This window comes from Zootoca vivipara, chromosome 8 (genome assembly GCF_963506605.1).
Source record: "Zootoca vivipara chromosome 8, rZooViv1.1, whole genome shotgun sequence".
NCBI lineage: Eukaryota > Metazoa > Chordata > Lepidosauria > Squamata > Lacertidae > Zootoca > Zootoca vivipara.
The window spans coordinates 78103674-78119962 of record NC_083283.1 but is presented as its reverse complement, the minus strand read 5'-3'; the positions used below and the strand labels follow the sequence as shown (position 1 = coordinate 78119962).

The window sequence follows — 16289 nt, the reverse complement described above, 5'->3', positions numbered from 1 at the left end:
ATACTTTGATTTCATGGCAGTGGAGAATGAAAAGTGAGTGGTGGTTGTCTATAATCAAATTTCTAAAGCGCAAAAAGTATTTTTCTATGGTAACGACTCTGTTACTTATGCCTCTTCACATGTTGTCAGGTTCTGTTTTGCAGTTCCGGCTTAAAGCAGCTTTTGCCTGCCTTGCTGCTAACAAAGTGAACAAGAGCTTAGATCTTGCCTCATTTATGTACCACTGGCTATAATAAGCTATTTTGCAAATTCCCACCTTCACATGGGGGAAAAAAACCTTCCACCCGCTTCGTTGTTATCCTTTCTTAAGCCCTCATACAGGTTCTTTTCTCTCTTTTTGCAATATCCTTTATTTGCTGGTGGCGAGCAGCCCTGCAAAGAAGGTTTTCCAGATAATCTTTATCAGTTAATCCTTGCTTCTAAACGTTTTTTGTACAACAGTAGAACTTACTATGTGTTTTGTACACTGTTTGCTAACCAGCAGTGGCTTTCCCAGAGCCTAAGCCTCTGCTCTAAAACTAATTTTGGACTCCATAAAGTACATCAACACTTGCGCTGGATTATTATTTTTTAATCACCCCTGTAAACATTTCAGAATTGTTGTGAGCAAAGTTAGGAGTGCCTTCTTCTTTCTCCTAACTTCAGATATCCCCAGAAGCTCCCCCATGCTTCACTTTTCAGTATGGCAAAAAAAAAAAAGTCAACATATCATTAGAGAGAGAGATTTGCCTTTATGGTTAGTTTTATTATTTATATGGGTTTACATCCTTCTGTATCCCATGGACTCAGGGTGGCTAACAGTTTTTTAAAAGCATATATAGGTTTGTATTCTTTGGAGGGTTCGCAACAAACCTGGACCCCAAACAAGAGAAGGGGTGGGCAAGAAAAACAGGATTTTCACATAATAAATTCATCCCTAAACTTTTTCCATGCATGGAGAACAGTTAGTTTCTCGCAGCATTGGGAAGAAGCACTGCAGGAGTGAAAACTCCCACCTGATCCAAGTGTGTAGTCCTTTGTAAGATCACTGTCTCATTGGCTGATACTCTGCTACTTGCACTTGAAACAGGTTGTTATTTGGGATGAATGTTGTTCAGCAGAGGAGAATAAAGAAAACGACCCTGGTGAGATCCAGCCTTGTTCGCCAGTCCTGGATGTTGGGGACTCTGTCACGGCCCTTAGTGCTAGTCATCTGCTAGCTCCTGATGGGAGGTATGTTGCCCCTTTGTCCTTGGAGAAGCCATTTGCTCAGAAGCTGAATGTTCATGGCGATTGCTTTCCTGAAACAGAGCCACTAGTGGCTTTTGTGGCCTGTGTTTCTTAGTGCGCCTTGTCATAGTTCTAACTCTTATTCAGACAGTCACTGGTTCTACCAGCCCCTACCTCTTCTAGGTGTTGCTCTATGTGGGACGTACGTTGTAATAGCCATAGGCCCGATTAACAAGTCTTAAAATGGGGGAAGGCTTAAAAGTTGCTTGTATGTGATGTCCAATATGTGGTGGTTGAGCTGGGATTATCAGCTTTCAGAGAGTTGGAAGGAATCTTGCAGGTCATCTAGTCCAACCGCCTGCAATTCTGGAACCACAAATACAGCATCCATGGCAGATGGCCCTCCAAGCTGTGCTTAAAAACCTCCGAGGAAGGAGAGTCCACAGTCTACTGAGGGAGACCATTCCGTTGTGGAACCACTCTTCCCGCCGCAAAGTTCTTCCTGACATTTAGTCAGAATCTCCTTTCTTGTAACTTGAAGCCAGTGGTTCAGGCCTTACCCTCTGGAGCAGGAGAAAACAAGCTTGCTGACTGGGTAATGAGCTTTAATTACTGACAGAACTCTCCGTTTTTTATAGCTATATCGTTGCAATAGGCACAGAATGTGGGAAGATTCATTTGTATAAATGGAAACCAAGCAACAAGAGGCTGCCACTTTCGGACTGGACCAAGTGTTTTGAAACGGACAACAGGTAACCCTATCCCAAACCTCTTTTGTCTCAAAGCAACTATACAGAAAGCCACTATTTCACAGATGCCTTAGCATTTGGCTGTGTGAGGGTTCTTGCACTGGTTCTGTGAGGCCCCTTTGGCACCTGTTATAATGATGCCTTAAGGGACCTGCATTTGTAGAAACCCTCATTTATAGAGCTGATGCAGCATAGCTGCTAGAAATGTGAGCTGGGAATTCTCTGCTTCAGATTTGCCCCCAGCCAGTAGCTGAATTTTAATTGTGGTGAGCCATGCTATCATAGCAGCAAGATGTGCACTGGAGGGGATGCAGGAGCAGGATGAAAATGTTGTGGATGCTTGTGTCTGTGTATGGTTGCTGTGGACCTTTCTCTGCTTCTTTATCAAGAACTGCTGCTTAATTTCAGAAAGTGTTGCACAAGAGCTGTTCCAGACCCTGTTGCTCTTGGGAGTGCCAGTAAACGAGTCAAACCATTTCTGTTGTTCTTAAACTTGTTCTGATTTGATTCTAGTTCAGCCCAGTAAAGGTTTGTTAGCAGCTTCAGATGAATGTCATATGATAATACTGATTTCTCTGCATGATAAGGCTAAAGGTCCCTGCAATACTTTTATCATTATGATCAATTCACTGCAGTTCCCAGGCAGTCATCCCTCAAGCTCTGTGGCCAGAACCAGAACCAGATCTGCTTAGTTTCAGGCCCATACCCTGGCCATACACTATCACAATAGTCTTAGTCAGTGTGTTACACATGCAATTTCTGCTCCATGCTTTTCGACTCATAGCTGATCCCAGAGAGCAGCTTCCCCTGCACATCCTTGCACTCAGTTCAATTTCCTACAGTGAGAGGGAAGACAGTACAGCACGGGTGGAATTCCTCTGTGTAGTGCATGAAAAAAATATCCTTCCCTCCTGCTTTCACCAGACTGTTCTCATCATGGTTGGTTGCAGAATTATAGCAGCAAATGTCCTCTGTTCTGCCTATTTCATTTCTCAGCCCTGGAAGAGGGCAGAGTGTTAGCAATACTTGGCCTTTATATAGCACTTTCAGAGCACTGCACATTACATTATCTAGTAATTATCTAGTAATCCTTTCAATAACCTTGTAAAATGGGTCATCATCCTGACGATATTACAGATTTGAGTGGTGGGAGGCAAGTAGCTGTGAACCAAGGACTCCCTGATTTGCAGCCCCAGTCTCTTACTGTAGCTCTTATATTAGAAGCTTTAGCCCATATATAGAATTCAGTTGCCATTCTTGTTGTGCATGTATTCCCATATCACCCCTTAAAAAAATTATATCCATATTTGGAACTAGCAACCTGAATTTCAATTCAGATACAACTAAGCCTTAGATAAAAGTCAGAACCAAGACTCACTTTAGCTCTGGAATCAGTTACTACAATTGTTTGCAGCTATATGCATACTGGGTTAAGACTTTCCAAATCAGATGCAAATAACTTGATGTGCTTGCGTGTGCAAGCTGAACTTTAAAGACCTTAATGGGACATTTAGAAATGCATATAGGGTGAATTTTTAAAAGCTTAAATCTGATGGGAGGGAGGAATATACCGGTATAGTCTGAGTCAGTTTTATTTATATAATACATGTTCCGCCACATTTGTGCTCAAAGCAATTTGCAGACAATTTTTTAAAAAAATAAAATAATGCAGTACTCTTAATAAGAGTTATATTATCACTACTGCATGAACAATGAATAGAGGAGGCACATCCATGCTGATTTCAAGTTCTGTGCCTTTTGGGATCTGGGTTGTTAAGGCCCCATGAGACCATGAATGTTTGAATCTATCACTATGCCATTAACTTTTCCATTTATCTAGATTGGCCCAAAGGGCTTACTAGTGTACCAGCAGCATCTGTTTGCCCTTCAGAAGGTTTGCCTGGTTCCACATACACATTTCTCACACAGTCCAGAGCCCTCTGGGACATCTATTGCTAGCACAATAGCTAGATAAGACTTTACACAGTTCTGTTGGCATACCTTGACTTCTGTATGTCTTGTTTACATTTATTAAGAGTTCAGTGTTGCAAATTGTCAGCTGTAGCTACTTAATTCTTGAACAAGTTTACCTGCTCTGGTGCCAGCAGATGGAGATTGAATTGGAGCTACTATTTGCTTTTATTTGAGTTGTTTACTCTGTGGAATAACATGTCTATAGTTCAAAAAGCATTGGGGAATGTGAATATTAGTTGGGTAATTAACATTTTCTACACGTGCTTCTGATTGCAGTTGTTTGTGCACCTGGATTTTGCCTTTGGATACGGCGGCCAATCATAGTTCAGTGGTTAGGATTGCCCCTACAAACGTATGGGTTGATTACATCATCCCATCCTGATTTTTGTTGATAATAATTTGCTGAGATAACCATATTGGTAGCCTGTTGGTTAACATCTTGCCTGGAAATCATAATACAAATCCATAGTTTGTTTATAAACTTGAAGTAAGGCATTAACGACAGGTTGCTAATGTGGATGTCGTAGTAAACTATGATTAGTGAAACCTAGAAGTGAAACACAAAAAAACGAACGAACACCCCCACACCCTAGAAGGGGGAGAAGGTAATTCATGAAACGAGGCTGGAGTGAGTGAGCACATGAGCTCGCGAAGGCACCCCTGACTATCAGCCCATGGTTTGGCATCTTTTCCCTTGAGCTGTTGTACTCTCTGACACTTGCTTCTCTTTAAACTTTCTAAGTGATGTGTTTTGTAACTTTTCGTTAAGAAGCTTGCATGGCTAATGGCAACGTTTGACCTGAAATTACAGTGAAAATAGGTTTATTTCTGTTTGAATTATTTATGGGATGAAGTGGAGAAATGCCACTTGAACTCAGAATAGCTCCAGCATCTTTAATATCTACAGGCAGTGACAAGTTTAGTCCCCCCCCCCCAAGCTGGCAGCGCTGAAAAGGAGTGCACTAATTAGATAAATGCTGACGTTTGGAATTGACAAAGTCCAGCTGAGTTTGACATTTTGTGGTTGTGAGAGATGAATTGGGTTTCCTTCCTCCTAATAGCTTCTGTCTTTTTGCAGCCAAAGCCACACTCTTGTTGTCAAGCAGCTGTGTTGGAGAAAGTGCGTGGGCCGAGCTGGGCAAGGGACAGCCGAGAGCAGCAAGTGGCTGCAGCTGGCGAGCTGCGGGGCTGACTATTCTGTCAAGATACTCAGCATTAACAGAGACAGTCTTTAAGCAATTTACTTTCGACCACACTTCGTGAAATATGTGAATAGTATCTGTTTTCTGAACTTTTTTTTTAAAGCACTTCTTTTTATGAAAACTATGGCAAATGCTACACGTCTACCTGGAGCTTAATTATTAAAGCGGTTTGTATAAAAACATGTGTCTACTATTGGCCTTCCCTCACGAAAAGGTTATTCTCCACGAGTGTATTGCTGTCCTTCGCTAGCGTTTTCCTTGAGATAACCATCTCCCTAGAGCAGAAGTGGCTGGGGCAGAACGGACTCACTTCTTTACCTCCTTGGAAATTACATTCCTGTTTAAAGTTGCCTATCCCCCCCCCCCTCGTGTTCAACATCATTTTCGTTCATGGTTCTAGCCTGGGCCTCAACAAAGTTTTGTCTCTTAAATGTGCCTGAGCCTTAACCAATGCAGGGTTTTTGTTTTGGTCGGGGTGGAGAATGTCAGGCTCAGGGGCTGCATTTTGCCTTCTGCACCTCACGATTTGGCTCTTAGTACTTTCCCTAGGCCCTTCCCAGCCACATCCCCTGCTTGTCCCGCTCTGCACTTTCCTTGGTTGTTTTTGCCTAGCTGGAGTGTGTCTCTGATAATGCCTCTTGTTTCCTTAGGTTAAAGATAGAAAGAGGGGTGTGAGAATGCCTGTCAACTAGACTATTGCACAAAGGTAAAATTCACATTAATTGCTCTGTCCACTTCACAGCCCTTCTCCCTGCCCTCCACTGGCATGCAGCCCCCAGAATCTTGCCCAGAATGGAATGTGGCCCTCTGAGTGAAAAAGGTTCTGTGCCCCTGATTTAGATGACCTTTTGAAATTCTTTGTAACTTTTCGTCTCTGTTACGTATAATGTGTGTTAAACGCGGCGGCTTGAGATCAGATTTATTGTGCCATGGAACTTGTGTGATTCCAGTTCCATTAGATTTAGTTTTTTCTGAGAGTATAGTACAGTGGTACCTCTGCTTACGAACTTAATTCGCTTTGGAGGTCCGTTCTTAACCTGAGGCACCACTTTAGCTAATGGGGTCTCCCACTGCTGCCACGTGATTTCTGTTCTCATCCTGTGGTAAAGTTCTTAACCCAAGGTACTACTTCCGGGTTAGTGGAGTCTGTAACCCAAAGTGTTTGTAACCCGAGGTACCACTGTATTCACTATTTTGCAATATTTGTCTGATTCTTTGTTAAAAGTGGGTAACTTTTTCAACTATTGAAAGTCTTTGCGTGGTGCTGCACAGTCGTGTGAGGAAAATGAATAGGACTAGTGTGCTCGGTCCCAGCTCCTGCCCACCTAGCAGTTCGAAAGCACGTCAAGTGCAAGTAGATAAATAGGGACCGCTCCGGCTGAAAGGTAAACAGCGTTTCTGTGTGCTGCTCTGGTTCGCCAGAAGCAGCTTAGTCATGCTGGCCACATGACCCGGAAGCTGCCTGCAGAGAAACGCCAGCTCCCTCAGCCTATAGAGCAATATGAGAACCGCAACCCCAGAGTTGTCCGCAACTGGACCTAACGGTCAGGGGTCCCTTTACCTTTATTTTCAACTCCTAAAGGATAGTGCTCAGATGCAGGATCACCTTATGTAGACCACCTTAAGCTCCATCATGGAAGCAAAGTGCAGCTTACCTATGATAAAATAAATTAAGGTATTCGCCTTTTTGTTGACTCTTGCCTGTGTGGTGCTGAAATCAGAGAGGGAAAGGTTTTAGTTGTCTTTCCATAAATAGCCTGTGCTGGGACACATTTTCTCTAAATTACACTCAGCCAACTAAAAAACTCTCAGACTAATTGTTAAAACTAGTGCAATCTTCTTTTCCCCCAGGAAAGTGAGCCCAGTCATTTGAGAAACCCTTCTTATAAGTGGATCAAATGTCAAGCTTGCAGCAGTGGCATAGCAATTGTAGCAGAGAATATCTCATTCTGTCCTTTATGCTTAAGCAAACCTTAAAGCCTCTTTGGGGAGCTTCTTATGCATTGCTGAAAATTTAACCGAGTCCAACACATCTCCTTAACAAAGTCGTTCCTATATTGCTTCTGTAAAAAGAAATTGACATTTTTTTTAAAAAAATTGAAACCTCAGCAACAGAGCAATTCACTCCTGTGTATCTTAAGTTAAAGTAGAGAGCTCAGAAGTAAACCACCACCAGCTTGCCTCTGCCTGAGACCCTGAAGAATTTCTGCCAGTCAGATTTAAACAGCACCAGGCTTGATAATTTAATGGGTCTGACACCGTGTCAATAATCATATGTTTATAAAGCAAAACGGCACAGAAAAAGCATAAATATGAGGCCATCCATCCTTAGGAAGCTGGGGCAATTCATGGTTCTGAGGCCACAGTGTAAATGAACCAGGATCCTTCGAGACCTTTGCATCTTGTTAGGAATAGTCTGCCAAGGTTAGAGGTGGAAGCAATTTTAATACTTGTTAAGTTTTTCCAGTAAAGTACACCCAGTCACCAGGATATGTGGCCAAGCAAGTGGTTATTTTGAAGCCTGTGCTGACAGGTATCGTAAGGCATTGAAGGAGGGTGAAGTGAGAAGTGCTTGGATTCCTATCTCTGGATAAAATCAGAAGCGAGCACCAAAGACTTGGAGAAGAATGGCCAGTCCTCCTTTGCAAGTTGGGCAAGAGTCAATTCAGTGTATGGAACGGCACTTCAGGCCAAGAAAATGGGTGAGTAGCTTCATGTGTCCTGGCACATGAGCATTTTTAGTGTTACATATATAATTTAAGCTTACAATTTTTTTAACGGGTTGGCTTGACTTCATCAAGAAATCAGTGCTCACTTTAGTCTCGCTCCCTCTTGAAAATATTTTCTGTTGTCCCAGCAAAAATTGAGCCTGCCCTTCCCCCAGACGATAACAACCTTTGTATTTGTAGGAGTTGCTACATTCTTCCTCTGGAAATAATTCCTAAGCATGAATAATAGTTATGGCCACCAATGTAGACCCCTTCAAAATTAACGGAGGGTAATGCTTTCTGTGTCTTGTTATCCTACATCCAAGATCAGAGGGAGCATGCCCTTAATTGCTGAAAAATGGCAGCTGGAAAGGGCTATTGCTCATGGGCATTTGGCTAGTCACTTTGGGAAACAGGATATCGGACTAGGTAAGCCTTAGGTTTGATCCAGCAGGGCACTTCTGATGTCTTACCGGTTTCAAAAGCAATGGCCTGGTAGCTGAAGCCAGAGTTTCTCATGGGAAGTAGCCACTTTAAAAAAACAAAAACATGCCTGTAAAGGAACAGTGAAAATCCATTTGTGACTGGGAAGGAGTGCTAAAGAAACATGCAGGGAGTTGTTTTGAAAGCAGCATTGATTTTTTTAAAACCTCCACTGAGGTCATGACTAATGTCTGAAAAACCAGGTTGAAGTTAAAATGCAACTTCGTTATCATCTCACATTAGGAAAACAACTGGGAACCTGAGCTTATTTTTTAAATCAGTGTGTGCTGTCTGCTCTAAGTCCCATTGAGTTCAAGGGGGCTTATTTCCAGGTAACTAGGTATTGGATTGCAGCCCAAGAAATGGGACGCTGTGTTATTGGACAATTTATAGGGAGCTATCGTCCATTTTGCAGAGTAATTCCCATTGTTGACTGTTATGAAAGGCATAATTAACATGTCTCAAAATTTAAGACATTTTCTAACTTTGATATGGGAGAACCGAGAATATCCATGTCTTGCCCCACATGTCTTGCAATGTGGTTATGACAACTCCCATTGAGTTGTTTGCAGGGATCACTGCTGCCAACTTTGCAAGCAGATCTCTGATAACTCTATTGCTGTTTGGGAGCATCAGTGTCATCTACCTTCAGCTTGGGCAATGCTTCAAATAATTTAACCTAGTGCATCTCAGTTCCTACATATATGGAGAGCAATATCTTTGCCATAGTCCTTTCTTCCCTCATGGAAGTGTAAGCCTATTCAATAAAGTAGATGGGGACAAATCTGAGCAAGCAATTTGCATTGCAATGCAAAATACTTATTAATAACAGTAACCTTTCATTAATATTGGTTTGCTGCAGTTTGTCCCATAAACATTGCTGTAAAATCATCAAAGGCAATACACAGCTTATTTAGATCCCATGTTGTATCTATTGGCCTAAAATGAAGTTGTGGTCCATAGTACCTCTTCCCTTATGGAAAACAGCATCATAAAAGTGGCTGATGCTGATCGATTTAACACAGACATCCCCAAACGGCGGCCCTCCAGATGTTTTGGCCTACAACTCCCATGATCTCTAGCTAACAGGACCAGTGGTTGGGGAAGATGGGAATTGTAGTCCAAAACATCTGGAGGGCCGAAGTTTGGGGATGCCTGATTTAACAAATGTAGACAAATTATAGGTTTTTAATGGATCAGCCTATATACTAAAGGGCCTCGATTTCTTTGGGGTGGTCCCTTTTTCCCTTTCTGTGCAGTGGAATTTATAACCCAAGATGTCCCTCTACTTGACAGGGAGCTTTAGAATTGCTACAAGTCACACATAGCACGGGCTTATATGCACTACTTTTAAAAAACAAAAACCCTGCTCAGAAATGCGTACAATTTGCCATGTAATATACTTGTACCCACTTCGAAACAAGAAGATTCTAAAAATAATACATTTAAATACACAAAGGCCCCTATCTTTCTGTGCAGGTCCCCTCACCAGACTCTTGAGATCAGAACCATGGCGGCATATGGGAGAGTCACTTCCACACTGCATCCAACCAGTCTCACCCTGGGAATGGTAAGGACCTCATGGTGCATGATATCATCCTAAAAAGTAGCTTCTAGGCTAGGGAACATGTAGCTCTCCAGATAGTGCTGGACTCCAGCTTCCATCAGCCCTGCAGCTAACATGGCCACTGGCAAGGGATGATGGGAATTGTAGTCCAGTGAACAGCCATAGGGTCACAGCTTCCCTACACATACGTAGGCAGTTATGGGGAAGAAGAAGAGAATGTCTGTCTGCTCCATTGACTGAATGCTCTGCAGGACTTTTCTCTGTGCTGCAGTATGTAGATGATGGTGCAACAACTTTTCTCTCTCCTTGTTGCTCGTGAGTGGTCTAGGACAGAGTCTACTGGAAGACAGGGTCTTTTCTTAGACTAAACAATATTGGCCAGGGCTCTGGACTAGGAGGCATCTCCTATTTTTCTCTAGCTAGGCCTTTGCCTGCAATACAGAAAGAGATCAATTGCTACCTATCTCACCAAATGGGGCCTGAGTGAGCTTTTTTCCGTCCTAGCAATGAGTTTTGTACCTGCAATTTTACAAGGGTTATCCGTAAGAAAGAGAACCAACCACTAAGTAGTAATTAGGTTTTCTCTATTTTATTAATAAAACAGATTTTTGCAACAATTTATTAAAAATTGGTTTTCATGCAGTATAAGGGGTATACAAGAAATTCTCCATGTATTCTCTTTTTTTAAAATAATTTTTGACAGTTCCAGTCTAGATTAAAGCATTTTGTGCACTATCATTGTTGGAAAATGCCATTGGGGCATAGCTCGTCATAAATTTTTACAGTACATTTTTGCTGCAGTATAAAAAAACAGAAACATTAAATAGCTATAGTCACTTTTGTGGGCCTTATTTTCTGCAGGAAATTTAAAAAAAAATGTTGTGGGAGAAACTACAGTTGCATTGGAGACAAAGAATGTACTGCATGATTTAAACCTAAGAAACAGCACACGGTCAGTATTCACAAAGAGTTACAGACACACACTCACCGCCAACAGTCCAATACTTTTTGGAATTTTTTTATTTGTTTCCTGCTATGTTGGAATAATATTTTCTACAGAAATGTTTTGTGTATACATTATATACAGTATTATTGTTCTTTTTTGAAAAGTAATATTTATTTGTATTAAATAAAGTCCTGATGAAGTTTATTAATAAATTAAGAGAATACTGGCAACACACATACATACACGCTCACACACTCACACCAGACGACACCTTCAGTGGTTAGTGCTCAAACAGAGTGATGTGTTCTACTCCCTGTGCGGTAGACTTACTCACTGTTGTCCTAACCCTTCCAGGTGCCTCCATGACCTCTCAGCGATATGTGTGCAGGGAGAGATTCTGTGATGCCCCCAGTGGATTAAGCGTCATGTGTTTCAAAGGTAATATAATCAGGAAGGAGGGAGCAGGGGCATCTGAAGTGACTCGGTTGATATTATCTCCTCTCTCATGCAGATACTAAAACGCTATCCTGGGAACACTGGTGGGAAAAAGATTCATTCCTATGGCATGAGAGAAGACAGTGCAGTAACAAAAGGACACACACACCCTTCCCTCTCCACACTGCCCTATTGTGCTAGCTTAATTAATACAAGATTTAGAAATGGCAGCTGGCCAGTATCACCAATGTTGCATGCCAAATTGCCATCCAATTTGAGTGGCCAAGGCTGGAGACAGCCAACACGGTTGGAAAAAAGTGAAGATGGCAGTACAGTGGTACCTCGCAAGACGAAGTTTTTCAGTGGGGTTTTGTTTGTTTTTGTCATGGCAAACCGCGCTTCACAAGACGAAATTATCGCAAGATGAAGCAACTCGCGGAACGAATTACTTTTGTCTTGCGAGGCACCACTGTAATTACATCTCATCATGCCGTTATCTCTGGGCACACAGGTGTTGCAGTGTTTCGAAGCAGTACCCCCACCCCCCCAAAAAAACTTTTTTGTCTGTCTCCAGCCCTCAGCCACTCTCTGAATGTTGTTTCTGCGCCATTCACATGATTTGCATATCCTGCTCACAGCTTGCCATGGGAAGGAACAAGAGCTTACATAAACACATTTCTTCATGAATAGACCCAGCTCACTCAATCTAAAGATTGTGTGGGTGAGGCCTTTTCACAGAGCAGTGCTTTTCAACTAGTGGTACTTCACAGTGTGTTTGGTGCAGACGCCTTAGCTTGCTCCGAGCGTCCTATACGCAGTAAGGCAATGGCAAAGATTAGGCCTTGCTTCCATGCCAGTCCAGTGCAGAATCCACCGTGCTTGGGGTTATGTGGAAAGTGTCCTATAACTACATAAGCGATAAGAACGTCAGATAATGCAGTATCTTCAATAATGCAAGTGCTGTGCTCAGAGCAAGGATCCCACTGAAATTATCTGTGTCAGATAATTGTGGAAAAGATCTTTGGATCACACATGCACAATCTTAATCACTGCAGGCTTGCACAGAACCACTAGCAGACAGGCAGCACATGCTTGTATCAGATCTCTATCAGTTAGTGATGGAATCACTCAAATATTTCATTTGAGCTTTCTGCTGTTGCACTCTGATAAGAATTCAGTTGCTCTTTTAGGGAGGGAGTAGATTGAATCATGATTTCTCGGGGGGGGGGAGACGACCATTTTTTAAAAAATGTGTTCTACAAAAAACGTATTCACTTTTTGCCTTTAGTTTCCTAATTCAAAGGACAAGGGAATTCCCCCCTAACCCACATAGGCGAACTTGGTTCAGACTGTCTTATTCTCAACTACCACTGTCACACACGCAGATATGAAGCAAAGGTTGTGTATATACTATCTGTGCCTCTGCAAAATTCAGCTGCAGCAGCGAAGTGGTGCCTAAACATCCCACCCACCCCAACCCCGCCTTGCTAAATTAACTGTACTGTAATTATGTTGTGGTTTAAATCAAGCAAACTCTGGGGGAGGGGGACAATCCACCCTGTGACATTAAGACTTCCGTAGCCATTCTCAGCCTTGTGCTGTTGGACTTAGTTTTCTGTATGTTTGCAGATGGCCACCTCTGGAACCCTGCATCTTATCAGGAGGAAGGAATGGCTGCAAATAACATCTTGTTTACCCTACCTGGTAGCCTTTCTGAGATCCTGGCCCTGGACCTGCTTCCCCCTTGAAGCATTCTCCATCCCAAGCGTATCTTGAGATGAGTGGAGCTGGGCTAAGTGAAAGTCTCAATGACACCCGAAGAACCGTTCGAAGTGTCTCCCCCTCCCCACTGAACATAGTCCCAGAAATGAATGTCAGCCCAACTAGCTGGTGCCTCCAGCACCTGAATGAAATCCCTGCAAAACAAAAGTGTTTCCATTTCAGTTAATATAACTCTCAGTTGATGCAATTAACTTGTCTTTTTGCACGTGGCTCCACATTTTTCAGTAGCCGTATAAAGTTTAGTGACACTTGAGCAGGGTTCTTTTGTCTTTGTTCTTTGTTGAGTCTATGTTTCCCAGCCACCCTGGCCTCTGTAGAAATCTGGGAAGAAACACGGGTTTGGTGACTTTCCTCACGAAGAAATAAAAACGTCCACAAGTAAGGCTACAGATCAAACCTCCGGGTGACCCTCTCCACTTCACATGCTTTCCCACAGCAGTGGAGCTGGTCTTCCCTTGACGATGGCCTCGTAAAACTAGTTCCTCTGTGTTAAGAGCAAGGAGTATGTAGAAGGCAAGAGTTTCACACAAGACGTTCGGTCCAGCCATTGAGTACCAAAAGCAAGTTCACAGAGCTCTGGTCCTACAGGCCAGAGACCATCACACGGAAAGATGGCGGTACGTGCCGGTGCCGTGGACTGGCACTGGGGCTGACACATGGACTAGCACAGCTGGCATCAACCCCTCCTATTGATGGCAAATAGGCATGATGGAGAATGGGCAGTTGTAAGGAGAGTCGACGCTGTATGCTGCAAAGGCAGAAAGGAGAAAGATGAACAGGAAGGAAATGGAGTAAGGGCTTTGCTAGCAGGCTATTGACAAAGTGTCCCTCGTTTGTGAGATGCCTTACAGCCACAAATAAATTCACTGGGCGGCCTGACAAAATAGCCCATGGAATGAGCAAAAGCAATACACCCAAGATATACTACCTCTTCTTTCTTAACAAACCCCTGGGAGGCCTTGGGTCTTCGCTTTTCTTTCTTTGCTCATTTGTTAAGCTAAATACTTGCTTGCTAGCCACCCAAGCCCAGCATTATTTTTGTACATGTCACCATGCTTTAAAACCAGCACTTCAGGTCTCCAGAGTTGTCTGGGGGCACCGTTAACAAGGCCCCCAAATTACAAAAGATTTTGTTTTACTAAATCTTGCCATAAATATGTATGTGTTCGAATGATTAACATTTTACTCAGAAAGACCAAGGGCACAGCGACAACTGTTAGCTTGTATCTCAAAGGATTCTTTGAGACATAATTTTGTAAGTAAGCGATGCACAGATTTAACAAAAAATGCTAAGGACTGATGAAGCAATCTAAGTTCTTGTGACCATGTAACAAGAAAGAACCATGCTACTTACTGTTCTGGGGAATTGATATCTTCTGTAAAGTCTTTGCTCGTTCTGGAGGGCTCTGTCGTATTCCACTGGGCTTGCGGATTTTGATCAAGGTGGTTTTTCAATACAGCCTTTTCACCATCTAGAAAACAGGAGAAAAGTGTCTTATATTATCATTTTTCCAAAGTAAATTTATTTTTTCAGAGTTGCAAGGATGATTCTGTAATCTACCACAGTGCTTCTAAAACTTACTTACTAAATCTACTGAATTATTGTGATAGCTAAGAAACATACCATTAAATAACAACAACAACAGCAACATTTATACCCCACCCATCTGGCTGGATTTCCCCAGACCAATTAGATGTATTAAAATAATGCAAAATAAAACCCTGACAACAGATGGTTAGTTCACAGCATCCAATAATATCCTTGACCATCAATTAGATTTTAAACATTTTGAAACATACATGCTTTTACTTGCACCCCCACCCCACCCCCAATTACTAGCAAATCTCTCCGTTGGTAAGAAATCCTGGAGGGACATTGCCACTTCTTCTCTGTTCCCAGTTCCAAAAAGCAGGTCGTCTGTCTTTCTTGCCACCACCCAAAATGAAATTGCACACAGCAATACACAACAGTTCTCCCCCTAGCCCAGAAGAGCTCTCCACAAAGCACAGTGAAGGTGGTAGCTGCAACACACACAGTGCAATCCTGTACATGTCTATGCAGAGTCCTCCACTGCCTTGTGAGGTATCTCTGGGAGAGGAAAAAGCTAAGGAGCAAACCCTACACAAATCTGGAGTGCAATCCCTAAGACCATTGGATGGCATCTTGTACACCTGCTTCCGGCAACTCCTGCTGCCAACCTGTTGCCAAACGTATCGCTCTGCTTTCCTTTGGACCACATCTGTGAGGCCGAGAGTGGGGGCCCTGTTGTCTGAGCAGCTGAAGACCTCCATACACACTGCCCAGGCCTGCGCCCTGGCAAGGTTGCTTTGGCGCTGCTAATGCAACTGTTTGACTTCACCCCTATTGTCTCTCAAGACAGACAGATGCCAATCCATGTAGAGTATGAGCCATTGAGCTTATTGTGACTTTCTGCTAGGAAAGTGTGTGAAGCCAACACATCTGTTGCTGAATGGAGGAGATAAATTCTTCCCTGGAACTTTATTTCCTCCCCACACCTTGTTTTAATGCCTTCCCTCCTCTCCTTGGTGGCAATGGTGGCTGCAGTGCTACCCTCAGGAACCTCTACATCTCCCTGACCTTAAAGCAAGCAGACAGCTTGAAGACATAAGACCCAAAGTCAAAACAGCATTCTCCCTTCTCTCTTCTAGGAAATCACAACTGAATTATTCAAGACCTAGACATTTCTATGTTTAGAAATATGTCTGAAATCCTGGGTTTGTTCCAGATGCTGCAAACCAAACACAATCTCACTCTTGGACTTCACTGCTCCCAAAGGGCTTACAAGCAACACTTTTGGCAGCCAACTAGGGCCACTTCCTGCTTTGTTCTGTGTGGCTCCCAATCCCTCTATACCATGTACCCTGATGGTCCTATGGCAATAAAAAAATAAAGGCATTTCTCCCCCCCCCCCAACCAGCTAGACAGAAAAACAAAAGCCCACCAAAGCACCATTAAGCATTTTGTAATTTAGAACAAGGCTGTATTGCTAGAGGCAACCGCATGCTGCAGACAGCAGTCCCGCAACTGGAAGGACAATTTGTGAAGCTGCACAATTACCCAGGAGCGACCAGGTTCTAAAGTAAAATGGCCTTAATGCTTGCCAATGGACATAGGATTTTCAACTCAATCCTTTAACAGTGAGCGTTCTTCTGATGCCTTGTTATTTACCTACATGTCAGGTTCCTGATCATTCTGTCTACTGCATGAAACAT

General features: G+C 42.9%; 2 protein-coding genes across 2 annotated transcripts in view; one reads left to right on the top strand and one right to left on the bottom strand.

The window, feature by feature from the left end:
• The window catches only part of ELP2 (elongator acetyltransferase complex subunit 2), a 43089-nt gene extending 31273 nt beyond the window's left edge, over positions 1-11816 (top strand). The window contains exons 19-21 of the mRNA XM_060278057.1: positions 1070-1212; positions 1848-1961; positions 5011-11816. Of these exons, the coding sequence (XP_060134040.1) occupies positions 1070-1212; positions 1848-1961; positions 5011-5167 (414 nt within the window). The 3' untranslated portion in view covers positions 5168-11816. The remainder of the gene's footprint in view (positions 1-1069; positions 1213-1847; positions 1962-5010) is intronic.
• Positions 11817-12760: 944 nt separating this feature from the next.
• The window catches only part of GABBR2 (gamma-aminobutyric acid type B receptor subunit 2), a 257568-nt gene continuing 254039 nt past the window's right edge, over positions 12761-16289 (bottom strand). Inside the window, exons 18-19 of the mRNA XM_035124845.2 lie at positions 14410-14527; positions 12761-13803 (exon numbers count right to left, since the gene is read on the bottom strand). Of these exons, the coding sequence (XP_034980736.1) occupies positions 13638-13803; positions 14410-14527 (284 nt within the window). The 3' untranslated portion in view covers positions 12761-13637. The remainder of the gene's footprint in view (positions 13804-14409; positions 14528-16289) is intronic.